Source organism: Pleurodeles waltl, chromosome 1_1, assembly GCF_031143425.1.
Source record: "Pleurodeles waltl isolate 20211129_DDA chromosome 1_1, aPleWal1.hap1.20221129, whole genome shotgun sequence".
Lineage (NCBI taxonomy): Eukaryota > Metazoa > Chordata > Amphibia > Caudata > Salamandridae > Pleurodeles > Pleurodeles waltl.
The window spans coordinates 14,022,718-14,037,265 of record NC_090436.1 but is presented as its reverse complement, the minus strand read 5'-3'; the positions used below and the strand labels follow the sequence as shown (position 1 = coordinate 14,037,265).

At 47.1% G+C, this 14,548-nt stretch overlaps 1 protein-coding gene across 1 annotated transcript in view; it reads right to left on the bottom strand.

Annotated features, from left to right (window-relative positions):
• Positions 1-6,674, bottom strand: part of LOC138254117 (endonuclease domain-containing 1 protein-like) — a 127,271-nt gene extending 120,597 nt beyond the window's left edge. The window contains exon 1 of the mRNA XM_069205811.1: positions 6,525-6,674. Within this exon, the coding sequence (XP_069061912.1) occupies positions 6,525-6,540 (16 nt within the window). The 5' untranslated portion in view covers positions 6,541-6,674. The remainder of the gene's footprint in view (positions 1-6,524) is intronic.
• Positions 6,675-14,548: the final 7,874 nt, after the last annotated feature.

Here is a 14,548-nt window from a genome sequence, read left to right as displayed (position 1 = left end):
ATGCAGAGGAACTCTGATGAGCTCTTGCATTCGTTATCTAAAGTTTCCCCAGGGACAGAGACCCTAAATAGCCAGAAAAGAGGGTTTGGCTACCTAGGAGAGAGGATAGGCTACTAACACCTGAAGGAGCCTATCAGAAGGAGTCTCTGACGTCACCTGGTGGCACTGGCCACTCAGAGCAGTCCAGTGTGCCAGCAGCACCTCTGTTTCCAAGATGGCAGAGGTCTGGAGCACACTGGAGGAGCTCTGGACACCTCCCAGGGGAGGTGCAGGTCAGGGGAGTGGTCACTCCCCTTTCCTTTGTCCAGTTTCGCGCCAGAGCAGGGGCTAAGGGGTCCCTGAACCGGTGTAGACTGGCTTATGCAGAATTGGGCACATCTGTGCCCAAGAAAGCATTTCCAGAGGCTGGGGGAGGCTACTCCTCCCCTGCCTTCACTCCATTTTTCAAAGGGAGAGGGTGTAACACCCTCTCTCAGAGGAAGTCCTTTGTTCTGCCATCCTGGGACAAGCCTGGCTTGACCCCAGGGGGGCAGAAACCTGTCTGAGGGGTTGGCAGCAGCAGCAGCTGCAGTGAAACCCCAGAAAAGGCAGTTTGGCAGTACCAGGGTCTGTGCTACAGACCACTGGGATCATGGAATTGTACCAATCATGCCAGGATGGCATAGAGGGGGCAATTCCATGATCTTAGACATGTTACATGGCCATATTCGGAGTTACCATTGTGAAGCTACATATAGGTAGTGACCTATATGTAGTGCACGCGTGTAATGGTGTCCCCGCACTCACAAAGTTCAGGTAATTGGCCCTGAACAATGTGGGGGCACCTTGGCTAGTGCCAGGGTGCCCTCACACTTAGTAACTTTGCACCTAACCTTTACCAGGTGAAGGTTAGACATATAGGTGACTTATAAGTTACTTAAGTGCAGTGTAAAATGGCTGTGAAATAACGTGGACGTTATTTCACTCAGGCTGCAGTGGCAGGCCTGTGTAAGAATTGTCAGAGCTCCCTATGGGTGGCAAAAGAAATGCTGCAGCCCATAGGGATCTCCTGGAACCCCAATACCCTGGGTACCTCAGTACCATATACTAGGGGATTATAAGGGTGTTCCAGTAAGCCAATGTATATTGGTAAAATTGGTCACTAGCCTGTTAGTGACAATTTGAAAGAAATGAGAGAGCATAACCACTGAGGTTCTGTTTAGCAGAGCCTCAGTGAGACAGTTAGTCACTACACAGGTAACATATTCAGGCACACTTATGAGCACTGGGGCCCTGGAGAACAGGGTCCCAGTGACACATACAACTAAAACAACATATATACAGTGACAAATGGGGGTAACATGCCAGGCAAGATGGTACTTTCCTACAACACTCTATGGCACTCTACTCTACGAGAATCTATCACACTGTACTCTACGATATTCTTGGCCACTCTACTCTACGACCCTCTATGTCACTCTACTCTACAATACTTTATGCCACTCTATTCTACTATACTCTACGTCACTCCATGCCATTCTACTCTACTTCACTCTATGCCACTCCACTCTACTATACTTTATGGCACTCTACTCTACATCATTCTATGGCACTCCACTCTACTATACTTTATGGCACTCTACTCTATGACACTCTATGCCAATCTACGCTATCATATTCTATTCCACTCTAGTCTACGACACTCTACTTCACTCAATGCCATACTACTCTACTGCACTACTACACTCTACGACACTCCAGTCTACTACACTCTATGGCACCCTACTCTTCGACACTCTATGCCACTCTACTCTACGATATTCTGTGCCACTCTATTCTACGACACTCTACGTCACTCCATGCCATTCTGCTCTACTCCACTACTACTCTCTATACCACGCCACTCTACTACACTCTATGGCACTCTACTCTACAACACTCTACATCACTCCATGCCATTCTTCTCTACTACTCTACTACACTCTAAGCCACTCCACTCTACTACACTCTATGGCACTCTACTCTACGACACTCTGAGACACTCTAATCTATGACACTCTATGCTACTCTACGACACTCTATGCCACTCTATTCTACGACACTCTACGTCACTCCATGCCATTCTACTCTACTACACTATTACACTCTATGCCACGACACTCTACTACACTCTATGGCACTCTACAATATTCTGTGCCACTCTACTGTATGACACTCTATGGCACTCTACTCTACTACACTCTATGACACTCTACTCTACGACACTCTATGGCACTCTACTCTACGACACTCTACGGCACTCTATGGCACTCTACGGCACTCTACTCTACGACACTCTATGGCACTCCACTCTACTATACACTCTAATCTACGGCACTCTATGGCACTGCACTCTACGACACTCTATGCCACTCCACTCTATGACACTCTACGACACTCTATGGCACTCTATGACACTTACTCTACGATATTCTATGCCACTCTATTCTACTACACTCTACGTCACTCAATGCCATTCTACTCTACTACACTACTACACTCTATACCACGCCACTCAACGAAACTCTATGGCACTGTACTCTACAACACTCTGAGGCACTCTAGTGTACGATATTCTATGCCACTCTATTCTACGACACTCTACATCACTCAATGCCATTCTACTCTACTACACTACTACACTCTATGCCACTCCACTCTACTACACTGTATGGCACTCTACTCTATGACACTCTGAGGCACTCTAATCTACGACACTCTATGCTACTCCACTCTATGTCACTCTGCTCTATGACACTCTATGCCACTCTACTCTACGATATTCTGTGACACTCTACTCTACGACACTCTATGTCACACTATTCTACAACACTCTACGTCACTTCATGCCATTCTACTCTACTACAATACTACACTCTATGCCACTCCACTCTACCACACTCTGAGGCACTCTACTCTACAACACTCTATGCTACTCTACTCCAATCTATGGCACTCTACTCTATGACACTCTACTCTACGATATTCTGCTCCAGTCTACTCTACCACACTCTATGTCACTCTACAATACTCTATGCCACTCTATTCTACTACACTCTATGGGCCTGATGTAGCAAGCTTTTTGCATGGCGCAAACAGCGCATTTCGCTGTTTGCGCCATGCAAAAAGCACATCGCGATGCTCATTCCCATTTTGCGAGTAGGTAACCTGGTTACCGACTCTCAAAATGGGAATGCGACTCGCAAATAGGAAGGGTTGTTCCCCTTCCTATTTGCGTTTCGCATCGCGATGCCGAAATGCTTTGTGACCGCGAACGCGGACGCAAAGCAATTTGCAGTTACCGCCAGTGTCACACTGGTGGTAACCCATTCGCAAAAGGGAAGGGGTCCCCATGGAACCCCTTCCCCTTTGTGAATGGCCCTGAAAAAAATTTTTCAGAGCAGGCAGTGGTTCTATGGACCACTGCCTGCTCTGAAAAAATGAAACTGGCACTTTTAATTTTTTCGTTTGTATTGCAACTCGTTTTCCTTTAAGGAAAACGGGCTGCAATACAAAAAAAAAAAAAACTGCTTTATTTAAAAGCAGTCAAAGCCATGGTGGTATGCTGTCTCCAGCAGGCCACCATCCCTGTGAGTGCTGCGATTCGCAGATGGTGTCAGGGACACCATCCTGCATCTGGGTTTGCGACTCGCAAATTGCGAATCGCTCAGACTTGCAATTTGCGACTCGCAAACCCAAATATCGTACATCTGGCCCCTAGTCACTCTACTCTACAATACTCTATGCCACCCTATTCTACTACACTCTACGTCACTCCCTGCCATTCTACTCTACTTCATTACTACACTCCATGCCACTCTACTCTCTGGCACTCTACTCTACGACACTATGTCACTCTACTCTACGACCCTCTATGTCACTCTACTCTACAACACTCTATGTCACTTCATGGCATTCTACTCTACTGCACTACTACACTTTATGCCACTCCACTCTATGAGACTCTACGACACTCTATGGCACTCTACTCTATGACACTCTATGCCACTCCAATCTACTACACTCTATGACGCTCTACTCTACGACCCCCTATGCCACTCTACTCTACAATACTCTATGCCACACTATTCAATTTGACTCTACGTCACTCACTGCCATTCTACTCTACTACACTACTACACTCTATGCCACTCTACTCTATGACACTCTATGGCACTCTACTGTATGACACTATGTCACTCTACTCTACAATACTCTATGCCACTCTATTCTACAACACTCTATGTCACTTCATGCCATTCTACTCTACTACACTCTATACCACGCCACTCTACTTCACTCTATGCCACTCCATTCTACGGCACTCTGCGGCACACTGCGGCACTCCATGCCATTCTACTCTAGTACACTACTACTCTCTATGCCACTCCATTCTACTACACTCTATGGCACTCTACTCTACTACATCACTCCATGCAATTCTACTCTACTACACTCAATGCAGCTCCACTCTATGGCACTCTACTCTATGACACTCTATGGCACTCTACTCTATGACACTCTATGTCACTCTATTCTACGACACTCTACCTCACTCCCTGCCATTCTACTCTACCACACTACTACACTCTATGCCACTCACCTCTACTACACTCTATGGCACTCTACTCTACGACACTCTATGCCACCCTACTCTATGACACTCTATGTCACTCAATGCCATTCTACTCTACTACACTACTACACTCTATGCCACTCCATTCTACTACACTCTATGACACTCTATGGAACTCTACTCTACTACACTCTACGTCACTCCATGCAATTCCACTCTACTACACTCTATGCATCTCCACTCTATGGCACTCTACTATACAACACTCTACGGCACTCTACTCTACGACACTCTACGGCACTCTACTCTACGACACTCTACGGCACTCTACTCTACGACACTCTATGCCACTCTATTCTATGACACTCTACGTCACTCCCTGCCATTCTACTCTACTACACTCTATGCCACTCACCTCTACTACACTCTATGGCACTCTACTCTACGACACTCTATGCCACCCTACTCTATGACACTCTATGTCACTCAATGCCATTCTACTCTATTACACTACTACACTCTATGCCACTCCATTCTACTACACTCTATGGCACTCTACGGCACTCTACGGCACTCCATGCAATTCTACTCTACTACACTCTATGCATCTCCACTCTATGGCACTCTACTATACAACACTCTATGGCACTCTACGAAACTCTATGGCACTCTACTCTATGACACTCTATGCCACTCTATTATACAACACTCTACGTCACTCCCTGCCATTCTACTCTACTACACTCTATGCCATTCACCTCTACTACACTCTATGGCACTCTATGACACTCTATGTCACTCCATGCCATTCTACTCTACCACACTACTACGCGCTATACCACTCCACTCTACGAGACTCTACTCCCTCCATGACACTCCACTACTATACTATTCTCTTATACGCCACTTTATGACACTCCACTTCATCCACGCTACTCTACACCATTTCATGCCTTTCTACCCCACTCCATAACACTCCACTCTACTCTACGACTCTCCACTTTACAACACTCCACACTACTCCCCATTATGCCACTAACTTTTAGCCATGCTGAACCGCTGCCAAGCTGGTGTACAACATGGCTAAAACATATTGGAGAAGCCAATAGCTCTTGCATAGCTGAGACCGATTGGTTCTGCCAATGCTTGTTTAAGAGGAGGCAGTGATCCCTTGGGCCACTGTCTGCTCTTAAAAAATATGTTTTCAACCGTTCTCAACGGGGAAATGGTCCTTTGGGGACCTGGTGCGTAACTGACAGCAGCCGTCTATTGAAACCCACAAGTGCTCTGTCTCTCTTCTAAGCGCTAATACTTAAGACAGGATCAGAGCACCACTCTGGCCACTCAACCACAAGTTCGAACACCACGTAGGAAATACCCTTCCAACCGAGCACGAGCTCAACCCACGGTATAGCGCTTTGGAGCCCGGCAAGGGTTATGAAGCGCTACACGAATGCAGTTAGAGTTAACCCTATTTTTCATCTGTGCTTTTTTTTCTCGATGGTTTGTTTTGACTGCTCGACTTTTCTCCCGAACTTCTTACCCCTCAACCCCCATACACTAACACACACTACCCCATTCTTTCCAGAGTAATACATCTCTGCGCTTTTCTCATTTTTAAAGAAAGCAGCGGCGGTAGAATATAGCGCTTCTCCCGGTCTCTGCTTTTAATTAATTGATTAATCCCTACAATTAATACTAAATAACTCATCATCATAAGAGACACCGCTCTTGAAACTAGTTTTTCTTCTTGCACATCCCTGTGACCTTCAACCTCAGCCTCACAGGTTCAGGCGAGGACCGGACTACAACCCCCAGAATGCACCTAGTCACTGATGAAACCCCCCAGGACTGGCCCCCGACTAACAAGGAGTCCGACGAAACGTCCCCCATTAATAGCAGGTGCAGTAAACCCGGCATGAAAACTCACGGAATCTCCTCTTCATCCAGTTTTTTCTTTCTCCCTCGGGTTTCTCTCCAGTGTCCCCACATAAAAGACCGAAGCACCCCTTTATATACCCCAGAATAGTAATGCGGCGTAGGTGGTGCCTTTCGCTGATTGGTGGAGGAAAGGGGGCAGTTATGTGACCCTTTAATCTGAAGCCAGGTGTCCCCGCGGCTTTCACTTTCTGCGTAGTCCCCCCCGCCCCCTTTATTTCAGGGAAGCCCCGGGTTTACTGGAAAGAGAAACTTAAGGGATAACAAGCATTGGCAAAGCCAACGGAGCTCGCCGATACGAAAACTTTTGGCTTTACCTGTTTGCTGGAGGTGGAGAGACAGATTAACGGCGAGCCGAGCCAAGGGCCTGGCTCGGCTTGGAGGGTGCGTGCACGAGCCGAGCCCTGCAAATGTTTGCCATGTAAATCTTACAACAAACATCACGTGACGAAGTCTTCAAAATTCAAGAAAGTGTATTTAACTAGTGGAAGCTGTGACATTAATAGGTCTCACTGCAGCACTGCCCGGAGAAGGAATTATTACAAGTGATGGTTTTTAACATGAACTTAGAACCATTCTGCCCTTGCCCCCTCCTCATAACACTCCCATTACTGAACAGTTGTCACATTAACCCAGGATTTGGCCCAGATCCTTAAACACAGAGTACATCATAGTCTATTCAATTAAACACAGTAGGGTTTTGTGCAGCTGGTGCTCTGATCTCATGTATTTGAAGGTGCTTTCAGATTCGATCCTGAAGAAAAGGATGGTCTGTAAAAAAACATCTTTGTAGAGGATCACACAGTTTGGTTAAGCAGGGAAGCCACAATTAATTCATGGTTTTCTGGTTTGACTTCAAACAAATCAGCCACTGAATGGGTATCTCTTTGCCTCTTCTTTTACCTGAAATGTTAATGCTTAGTGTAGGAAAGTACCATCTTGCCTGGCATGTTACCCCCATTTTTCACTGTATATATGTTGTTTTAGTTGTATGTGTCACTGGGACCCTGGTAACCCAGGGCCCCAGTGCTCATAAGTGTGCCTGAATGTGTTACCTGTGTAGTGACTAACTGTCTCACTGAGGCTCTGCTAATCAGAACCTCAGTGGTTATGCTCTCTCATTTCTTTCCAAATTGTCACTGACAGGCTAGTGACCATTTTTACCAATTTACATTGGCTTACTGGAACACCCTTATAATTCCCTAGTATATGGTACTGAGGTACCCAGGGTATTGGGGTTCCAGGAGATCCCTATGGGCTGCAGCATTTCTTTTGCCACCTATAGGGAGCTCTGACAAATCTTACACAGGCCTGCCACTGCAGCCTGAGTGAAATAACGTCCACGTTATTTCACAGCCATTTTACACTGCACTTAAGTAACTTATAAGTCACCTATATGTCTAACCTTTACCTGGTAAAGGTTAGGTGCAAAGTTACTTAGTGTGAGGGCACCCTGGCACTAGCCAAGGTGCCCCCACATTGTTCAGAGCCAATTCACTGAACTTTGTGAGTGCGGGGACACCATTACACGCGTGCACTACATATAGGTCACTACCTATATGTAGCTTCACCATGGTAACTCCGAATATGGCCATGTAACATGTCTATGATCATGGAATTGCCCCCTCTATGCCATCCTGGCATTGTTGGTACAATTCCATGATCCCAGTGGTCTGTAGCACAGACCCTGGTACTGCCAGACTGCCCTTCCTGGGGTTTCTCTGCAGCTGCTGCTGCTGCCAACCCCTCAGACAGGCAGCTGCCCTCCTGGGGTCCAGCCAGGCCTGGCCCAGGATGGCAGAACAAAGAACTTCCTCTGAGAGAGGGTGTGACACCCTCTCCCTTTGGAAAATGGTGTGAAGGCAGGGGAGGAGTAGCCTCCCCCAGCCTCTGGAAATGCTTTGTTGGGCACAGATGTGCCCAATTCTGCATAAGCCAGTCTACACCGGTTCAGGGACCCCTTAGCCCCTGCTCTGGCGCGAAACTGGACAAAGGAAAGGGGAGTGACCACTCCCCTGACCTGCACCTCCCCTGGGAGGTGTCCAGAGCTCCTCCAGTGTGCTCCAGACCTCTGCCATCTTGGAAACAGAGGTGCTGCTGGCACACTGGACTGCTCTGAGTGGCCAGTGCCACCAGGTGACGTCAGAGACTCCTTGTGATAGGCTCCTTCAGGTGTTAGTAGCCTTTCCTCTCTCCTAGGTAGCCAAACCCTCTTTTCTGGCTATTTAGGGTCTCTGTCTCTGGGGAAACTTTAGATAACGAATGCATGAGCTCAGCCGAGTTCCTCTGCATCTCCCTCTTCACCTTCTGATAAGGAATCGACCGCTGACCGCGCTGGAAGCCTGCAAACCTGCAACATAGTAGCAAAGACGACTACTGCAACTCTGTAACGCTGATCCTGCCGCCTTCTCGACTGTTTTCCTGCTTGTGCATGCTGTGGGGGTAGTCTGCCTCCTCCCTGCACCAGAAGCTCCGAAGAAATCTCCCGTGGGTCGACGGAATCTTCCCCCTGCAACCGCAGGCACCAAAAAGCTGCATCTCCGGTCCCTTGGGTCTCCTCTCAGCACGACGAGCGAGGTCCCTCGAATCCAGCGACACCGTCCAAGTGACTCCCACAGTCCAGTGACTCTTCAGCCCGAGTTTGGTGGAGGTAAGTCCTTGCCTCACCTCGCTGGGCTGCATTGCTGGGAACCGCGACTTTGCAAGCTTCTCCGGCCCCTGTGCACTTCCGGCGGAAATCCTGTGTGCACAGCCAAGCCTGGGTCCACGGCACTCTAACCTGCATTGCACGACTTTCTAAGTTGGTCTCCGGCGACGTGGGACTCCTTTGTGCAACTTCGGCGAGCACCGTTTCACGCATCCTCGTAGTGCCTGTTTCTGGCACTTCTCCGGGTGCTACCTGCTTCAATGAGGGCTCTTTGTCTTGCTCGACGTCCCCTCTCTCTGCAGGTCCAATTTGCGACCTCCTGGTCCCTCCTGGGCCCCAGCAGCGTCCAAAAACACCAAACGCACAATTTGCGTGTAGCAAGGCTTGTTGGCGTCCATCCGGCGGGAAAATACTTCTGCACGACTCTCCAAGGCGTGGGGGATCCATCCTCCAAAGGGGAAGTCTCTAGCCCTTGTCGTTCCTGCAGTATTCACAGTTCTTCAGCCTAGTAAGAGCTTCTTTGCACCAACCGCTGGCATTTCTTGGGCATCTGCCCATCTCCGAGCTGCTTGTGACTTTTGGACTTGGTCCCCTTGTTCCACAGGTACCCTCAGTCAGGAATCTATCGTTGTTGCATTGCTGATTTGTGTTTTCCTTGCATTTTCCCTCTAACACGACTATTTTGTCCTTAGGGGAACTTTAGTGCACTTTGCACTCACTTTTCAGGGTCTTGGGGAGGGTTATTTTGCTAACTCTCACTATTTTCCAATAGTCCCAGCGACCCTCTACAAGGTCACATAGGTTTGGGGTCCATTCGTGGTTCGCATTCCACTTCTGGAGTATATGGTTTGTGTTGCCCCTATCCCTATGTTTCCCCATTGCATCCTATTGTAACTATACATTGTTTGCACTGTTTTCTAAGACTACACTGCATATTTTTGCTATTGTGTATATATATCTTGTGTATATTTCCTATCCTCTCACTGAGGGTACACTCTAAGATACTTTGGCATATTGTCATAAAAATAAAGTACCTTTATTTTTAGTATAACTGTGTATTGTGTTTTCTTGTGATATTGTGCATATGACACTAGGTGGTACTGTAGTAGCTTCACACGTCTCCTAGTTCAGCCTGAGCTGCTTTGCTAAGCTACCATTATCTATCAGCCTAAGCTGCTAGACACCCTATACACTAATAAGGGATAACTGGGCCTGGTGCAAGGTGCAAGTACCCCTTGGTACTCACTACAAGCCAGTCCAGCCTCCTACATTGGTTGTGCAGCGGTGGGATAAGTGCTTTGAGACTACTTACCACTCTTGTCATTGTACTTTTCATAAGAGAAAAATATACAAAACAAGGTCAGTGTATATACACATAGCCAAAAAGTTTTGCATTTCCTCTTTTCACTCTTTTCTAAGTGCTGAAAAGTACTTCTAAACTTTCAAAAAGTTCTTAAAAGTTTAAAAAGTTTTTTCTGTCTTTCCAAAAAGTTCTGAAAACTTTTTTTTCTCTTTGTCTATCACTTTAACTCTCTCTAAAAAATGTCTGGCACAGGCCAAAAAGTTGAACTGTCCAAACTTGCATATGATCACCTTAGCTGGAAAGGAGCAAGGAGTCTCTGCATAGAGAGAGGTTTGAGTGTAGGGAAGAATCCTTCTTTAGAACTGTTAATTAATATGCTTAGAGTACAGGAGAAGGCCATAAGTCCCCAATCTGTAGAAAAAGTAGCTAATGGTTCTCAATCTGATCCAGGGACTCCCCCAGGAAAAGGTTCAGGAAAGAAACTTCTCAGCCTGCCCATTACTAGACAGTCTAGCATAGTTGGTACAGAGGTTGAATCACACCATACTGATGGTGTGCTCTCACATTATACTGGTAGCCAAGCTGTTAGGGTGCCCTCTGTAAGGGACAGGTCTCCTTCTGTTCATTCCCATCATACCTCTGTATCTAGAAATGTCCCTCCCACCCACCCTGATGACAGATTGTTAGAAAGGGAGCTCAATAGATTGAGAGTGGAGCAAACCAGACTGAAGCTCAAGAAGCAACAGCTGGATTTGGATAGACAGTCTTTAGAAATAGAGAGGGAAAGACAGAAGATGGGTTTAGATACCCATGGTGGCAGCAGCAGTATTCCCCATAGTCATCCTGCAAAAGAGCATGATTCCAGGAATCTGCATAAGATAGTTCCCCCTTACAAGGAGGGGGATGACATTAACAAGTGGTTTGCTGCACTTGAGAGGGCCTGTGTTGTACAGGATGTCCCTCAAAAGCAGTGGGCTGCTATCCTATGGCTATCATTTACTGGAAAAGGTAGGGATAGGCTCCTTACTGTAAAAGAAAATGATGCTAACAATTTCCAAGTTCTTAAGAATGCACTCCTGGATGGTTATGGCTTAACCACTGAACAGTACAGGATAAAGTTCAGAGAGACCAAAAAGGAGTCTTCACAAGACTGGGTTGATTTCATTGACCAGGCAGTGAAGGCCTTGGAGGGGTGGTTACATGGCAGTAAAGTTACTGATTATGACAGCCTGTATAACTTGATCCTGAGAGAGCATATTCTTAATAATTGTGTGTCTGATTTGTTGCACCAGTACTTGGTGGACTCTGATCTGACCTCTCCCCAAGAATTGGGAAAGAAGGCAGACAAATGAGTCAGAACAAGAGTGAACAGAAAAGTTCATACAGGGGGTGACAAAGATGGCAACAAAAAGAAGGATGGTAAGTCTTCTGACAAGGGTGGGGACAAATCTAAAAATGAGTCTTCATCAGGCCCACAAAAACACTCTGGTGGGGGTGGTGGGCCCAAATCCTCCTTTAATCAGAACAAGGAAAAGAAACCATGGTGCTATTTATGTAAGATAAAAGGCCATTGGACAACACATCCCAGTTGTCCAAAGAAAGGCACCACAGCTCCTACCACTACAACCCCTACTGCTACACCTAGTGTCCCTACTAATAGCAGTGGTGGTGGGAGCAAACCTACTAATAGCCAATCCAAGGGAGTAGCTGGGCTCACTTTTGGTAATTTAGTTGGGGTTGGTCTGATTAGGGAGACCACAGAGGCTACTTTAGTCTCTGAAGGGGCTATTGACTTAGCCACTTTGGTTGCTTGCCCCCATAACTTGGAGAAGTACAAGCAACTAACCCTAATAAATGGTGTTGAGGTCCAGGCCTACAGGGACACAGGTGCCAGTGTCACAATGGTGATTGAGAAACTGGTGCACCCTGAACAACACATACTTGGACACCAGTACCAAGTAACCGATGCTCACAACATAACACAAAGCCACCCCATGGCTGTTGTAAATCTCAACTGGGGGGGGGTATCTGGTCCAAAGAAAGTTGTGGTAGCTTCAGATTTACCTGTAGACTGTCTATTAGGGAACGATTTGGAGACATCAGCTTGGTCAGATGTGGAGTTGGAGGCCCATGCAGCAATGCTGGGCATCCCAGGGCATATTTTTGCTTTGACAAGGGCTCAGGCCAAAAAGCAAAAAGGACAGGGAAGCTTGGATCCTGGAACAATGGACCAAGTGCTCCCTAAAGCTAGGGCTAGTAGAAGCAAACCACTTCCTACTATCCCTCCCTCTACAGTGGATTCTACTTCTGAGGAAGAAGAATTCCCTCCCTGTGCAGAACCTACACCAGAGGAGCTGGAAGCAGACACTGCTGAGCTTTTGGGTGAAGGGGGGCCTGCCAGAGAGGAGCTGAGTGTGGCACAGCAAACCTGTCCCACATTAGAGGGTCTCAGACAGCAAGCTGTCAAACAGGCTAATGGGGATGTCAGTGACTCACACAGAGTTTACTGGGAGGACAACCTCTTGTACACTGAGAATAGGGATCCTAAACCTGGAGCTGCCAGGAGATTAGTGATTCCTCAGGAGTACAGAAAGTTCCTCCTAACACTGGCACATGACATTCCCTTAGCTGGGCACCTGGGTCAAATGAAAACTTGGGACAGATTGGTACCACTGTTTTATTGGCCTAGGATGTCTGAGGACACAAAAGAATTTTGTAAGTCCTGTGAAACCTGTCAAGCCAGTGGCAAGACAGGTGGCACTCCAAAGCCACCCCTTATCCCACTGCCTGTGGTTGGGGTTCCCTTTGAAAGGATAGGGGTTGACATAGTTGGCCCCCTTGACCCTCCTACTGCTTCAGGCAATAGGTTTATCTTAGTGGTAGTGGACCATGCCACAAGATATCCTGAAGCAATTCCTTTAAGGACCACTACAGCTCCTGCAGTGGCAAAGGCCCTCCTGGGAATATTTTCCAGGGTGGGCTTCCCAAAGGAAGTAGTATCAGACAGGGGAAGCAATTTCATGTCTGCATACTTAAAGGCCATGTGGAAGGAGTGTGGTGTAACTTACAAGTTCACAACACCCTATCATCCACAAACAAATGGACTGGTGGAGAGATTTAATAAAACTCTCAAAGGCATAATTATGGGACTCCCTGAAAAACTCCGCAGGAGATGGGATATCCTTCTACCATGCCTCCTTTTTGCCTACAGGGAGGTACCCCAGAAAGGAGTGGGCTTCAGCCCCTTTGAACTTCTTTTTGGACACCCTGTTAGGGGTCCACTCACACTTGTAAAGGAGGGTTGGGAACAACCTTTAAAAGCTCCTAAGCAGGATATTGTGGATTATGTACTTGGCATCAGATCAAGGATGGCTGAGTACATGAAAAATGCCAGTAAAAACCTTCAGGCCAGCCAAGAGCTCCAGAAGCAATGGCATGATCAGAAGGCTGTTTTGGTTCAGTACCAACCAGGGCAGAAAGTGTGGGTCTTGGAGCCTGTGGCCCCAAGAGCACTCCAAGATAAATGGAGTGGACCCCACACAATTGTTGAAAAGAAGGGTGAAGTCACCTACTTGGTTGACTTAGGCACTGCCAGGAGTCCCCTTAGGGTGCTCCATGTCAACCGCCTGAAACCCTACTATGACAGGGCTGATCTCACCCTGCTCATGGCAACAGATGAGGGACAGGAAGAAGACAGTGATCCTCTACCTGATCTCTTCTCTTCCACAGAACAAGATGCTCTTGTGGAAGGTGTAGTTTTGGCTGATTGTCTTACTGCTGAGCAGAAAGATAATTGCATAAATCTCCTAGGACAATTTTCAGAACTCTTCTCCATTGTGCCAGGCACCACTTCTTCGTGTGAGCACACTATAGATACTGGAGACAGTTTACCTGTCAAAAGTAAGATCTATAGGCAGCCTGACCATGTCAGGGACTGCATAAAGCAAGAAGTTCAGAAGATGTTGGAACTAGGAGTGGTTGAGCACTCTGACAGTCCATGGGCTTCTCCTGTGGTACTGGTACCAAAACCCAATTCTAAAGATGGAAAGAAGGAAATGAGGTTTTG